The sequence below is a fragment of the Anolis carolinensis genome, unplaced genomic scaffold (genome assembly GCF_035594765.1).
Source record: "Anolis carolinensis isolate JA03-04 unplaced genomic scaffold, rAnoCar3.1.pri scaffold_18, whole genome shotgun sequence".
NCBI lineage: Eukaryota > Metazoa > Chordata > Lepidosauria > Squamata > Dactyloidae > Anolis > Anolis carolinensis.
Window position 1 is genome coordinate 600,685 of NW_026943828.1, and position 2,996 is coordinate 603,680.

Consider the following 2,996-nt stretch of genomic DNA (forward strand, 5'->3'; position numbering starts at 1 on the left):
ATTTATTTGCAGAAGATACCCATTTATCAGTGGAAAACCCAATACAACAATGGGGAAAAAATGAAAATTACCTAGAAGAATTTGGGAAAATTAAAAGTTTTGCAAATTAACTGGAACAAGTCAGAAGTGTAGTTATTTAATTATCACTAAGAAGAGATTTAAAAAATAAAACAGGAGGGATAATTAAAATTAAAGACAATTAAGGATCTGGGAATAAATGTTATAGAGAATTAGAAGATTTAGATACTAATAATTTTATTAAACTAAGAAAGGAAATAAATATACAATTATTAGAATATGCTAAACTCAAATTGATGTCTATTCCATGAAAAGCTCTGTCCACACTCCATGCATTTCTATGGTTTCTGCCCAGCGTGAGTCCTTTGATGGGAACGTAGTCCTGAACTATGAGCAAAGCTCTGTCCACACTCCAGGCAGTTATAGGGTTTCTCTCCAGTGTGAGTCCTTTGATGTGAACGTAGTCCTGAACTCTGAGTGAAGCTCTGTCCACACTCCAGGCAGTTATAGGGTTTCTCTCCAGTGTGGGTCCTTTGATGTGAACGTAGTCCTGAACTCTCAGTAAAGCTCTGTCCACACTCCAGGCAGTTATAGGGTTTCTCCCCAGTGTGAATCCTTTGATGTGAATGTAAGTGTCCCTTCTGAGTGAAGCTCTGTCCACACTCCAGGCAGTTATAGGGTTTCTCCCCAGTGTGAGTCCTTTGATGGGAACGTAGTCCTGAACTACGAGCGAAGCTCTGTCCACACTCCAGGCAGTTATAGGGTTTCTCTCCAGTGTGAGTCCTTTGATGTGAACGTAGTCCTGAACTCTGAGTGAAGCTCTGTCCACACTCCAGGCAGTTATAGGGTTTCTCTCCAGTGTGGGTCCTTTGATGGCTACGTAGTCCTGAACTATGAGCAAAGCTCTGTCCACACTCCAGGCATTTATAGGGTTTCTCCCCAGTGTGAGTCCTTTGATGTTTATGTAAGCTTCCCTTCTCAGTGAAGCTCTGTCCACACTCCAGGCAGTTATAGAGTTTCTCCCCAGTGTGAATCCTTTGATGTTTATGCAAGCTTCCCTTCTCAGTGAAGCTCTGTCCACACTCCAGGCAGTTATAGGGTTTCTCTCCAGTGTGGGTCCTTTGATGTGAACGTAGTCCTGAACTCTGAGTGAAGCTCTGTCCACACTCCAGGCAGTTATAGGGTTTCTCCCCAGTGTGAGTCCTTTGATGTGAATGTAAGTGTCCCTTCTGAGTAAAGCTCTGTCCACACTCCAGGCAGTTATAGGGTTTCTCTCCAGTGTGGGTCTTTTGATGTGAACGTAGTCCTGAACTCTGAGTAAAGCTCTGTCCACACTCCAGGCAGTTATAGGGTTTCTCCCCAGTGTGAATCCTTTGATGTGAATGTAAGTGTCCCTTCTGAGTGAAGCTCTGTCCACACTCCAGGCAGTTATAGGGTTTCTCTCCAGTGTGAGTCCTTTGATGTTTATGCAAGCTTCCCTTCTGAGTGAAGCTCTGTCCACACTCCAGGCAGTTATAGGTTTTCTCCCCAGTGTGAGTCCTTTGATGGGAACGTAGACCTGAACTACGAGCAAAGCTCTGTCCACACTCCAGGCATTTATAGGGTTTCTCCCCAGTGTGGGTCCTTTGATGTGAACGTAGTCCTGAACTACGAGCAAAGCTCTGTCCACACTCCAGGCATTTATAGGGTTTCTCTCCAGTGTGAGTCCTTTGATGTTTATGTAAGCTTCCCTTCTCAGTGAAGCTCTGTCCACACTCCAGGCAGTTATAGGGTTTCTCCCCAGTGTGGGTCCTTTGATGTCTATATAGATGTGAATTACGAGAGAAGCTCTGTCCACACTCCAGGCATTTATAGGGTTTCTCCCCAGTGTGAGTCCTTTGATGTTTATGTAAGCTTCCCTGCTCAGTGAAGCTCTGTCCACACTCCAGGCATTTATAGGGCTTCTCCCCAGTGTGAGTCCTTTGATGTCTATGTAAGCTTCCCTTCTGAGTGAAGCTCTGTCCACACTCCAGGCAGTTATAGGGTTTCTCCCCAGTGTGAGTCCTTTGATGTCTCTTCAGGTTTCCATGCTGACTAAAGCTCTTTCCACATTCAATACATTTATATACTTTCTCCTCCATGTCAACAATGTTATGTACATTTAATTCCAATAAGGACACTTGATTCTTGTTTTTCCCTTTCTGATTACTCACAGCACTGGGTTCAAATTACAGGAAAGTAGATTCCATCTGAACATTAAGAACTTCCTGAGCTGTTCAGCAGTGGAACTCTCTGCCTCAAAGTGTAGTGGAGGCTCCTTTGGAATCCTTTAAACAGAGACCAGATGCTCATCTGTCAGGGGTACTTTGCGCTTTTCCTGCACGGCAGAGGCCTGGACTGGGTGCCTCATGCAGTCTCTTCCGACTCTATGGTTCTACTCTAGAATCCAAAGTGAATGTAGGAATTCAGCAGGATCAGCTCCTTGAGAGGAATCCTTTTTCCTAGAGGACTGGTTTCCTTACTGCACTTTGGTTTCCAAATGCCTTAATATCGACTAGAAGCTGGTTCGTTTCCCATCACGGCAGGGGTGGCTCCAGAGAACTCTCACGTCCTGGTCAAGAAAGAAGAAGCAAAAGGTTAGACATGAAGCCGCATACCTCTGGCTCAAGGTAAACAAAGCGAAAAAGGAAAGAAGAAAGGAAAGATGGAAGGAAGGGAGGAAACACAGAAGGACAGGATAAGAGAAGGAAGGAATCATAGAAGGAGGGAACTGAACCGTTTTCCAATATTGGAGGGCCACACCCATTTCATTGGGTCAGACCCAAACGTGGTTAAAGGAACAGAAGGCAGGCAGGCAGGCAGAACTCCGTCCAGCATTCAAGAGTGTAACATATTCTGGATCAGGGGTCCCCAAACTAAGGCCCGGGGGCCGGATGCAGCCCTCCAAGGTCATTTACCTAGCCCCCGCCCTCAGTTTTATAAAATAACATTTTAATATC

General features: G+C 45.0%; 1 protein-coding gene across 1 annotated transcript; it reads right to left on the minus strand.

Annotated features, from left to right (window-relative positions):
* Window positions 1-238: 238 nt before the first annotated feature.
* Window positions 239-2,918, minus strand: LOC134294616 (zinc finger protein 850-like). The gene has a single exon (XM_062966186.1). It carries the CDS (start codon window positions 2,136-2,138, stop codon window positions 357-359), a length of 1,782 nt encoding a protein of 593 aa, XP_062822256.1. The 5' UTR covers window positions 2,139-2,918; the 3' UTR covers window positions 239-356.
* Between the last annotated feature and the right edge of the window lie 78 nt (window positions 2,919-2,996).

Excerpts from the sequence above, each read along its gene's own strand:
- LOC134294616 (XM_062966186.1), bottom strand. The coding sequence starts at position 2,138 with ATGGAGGAGAAAGTATATAAATGTATTGAATGTGGAAAGAGCTTTAGT.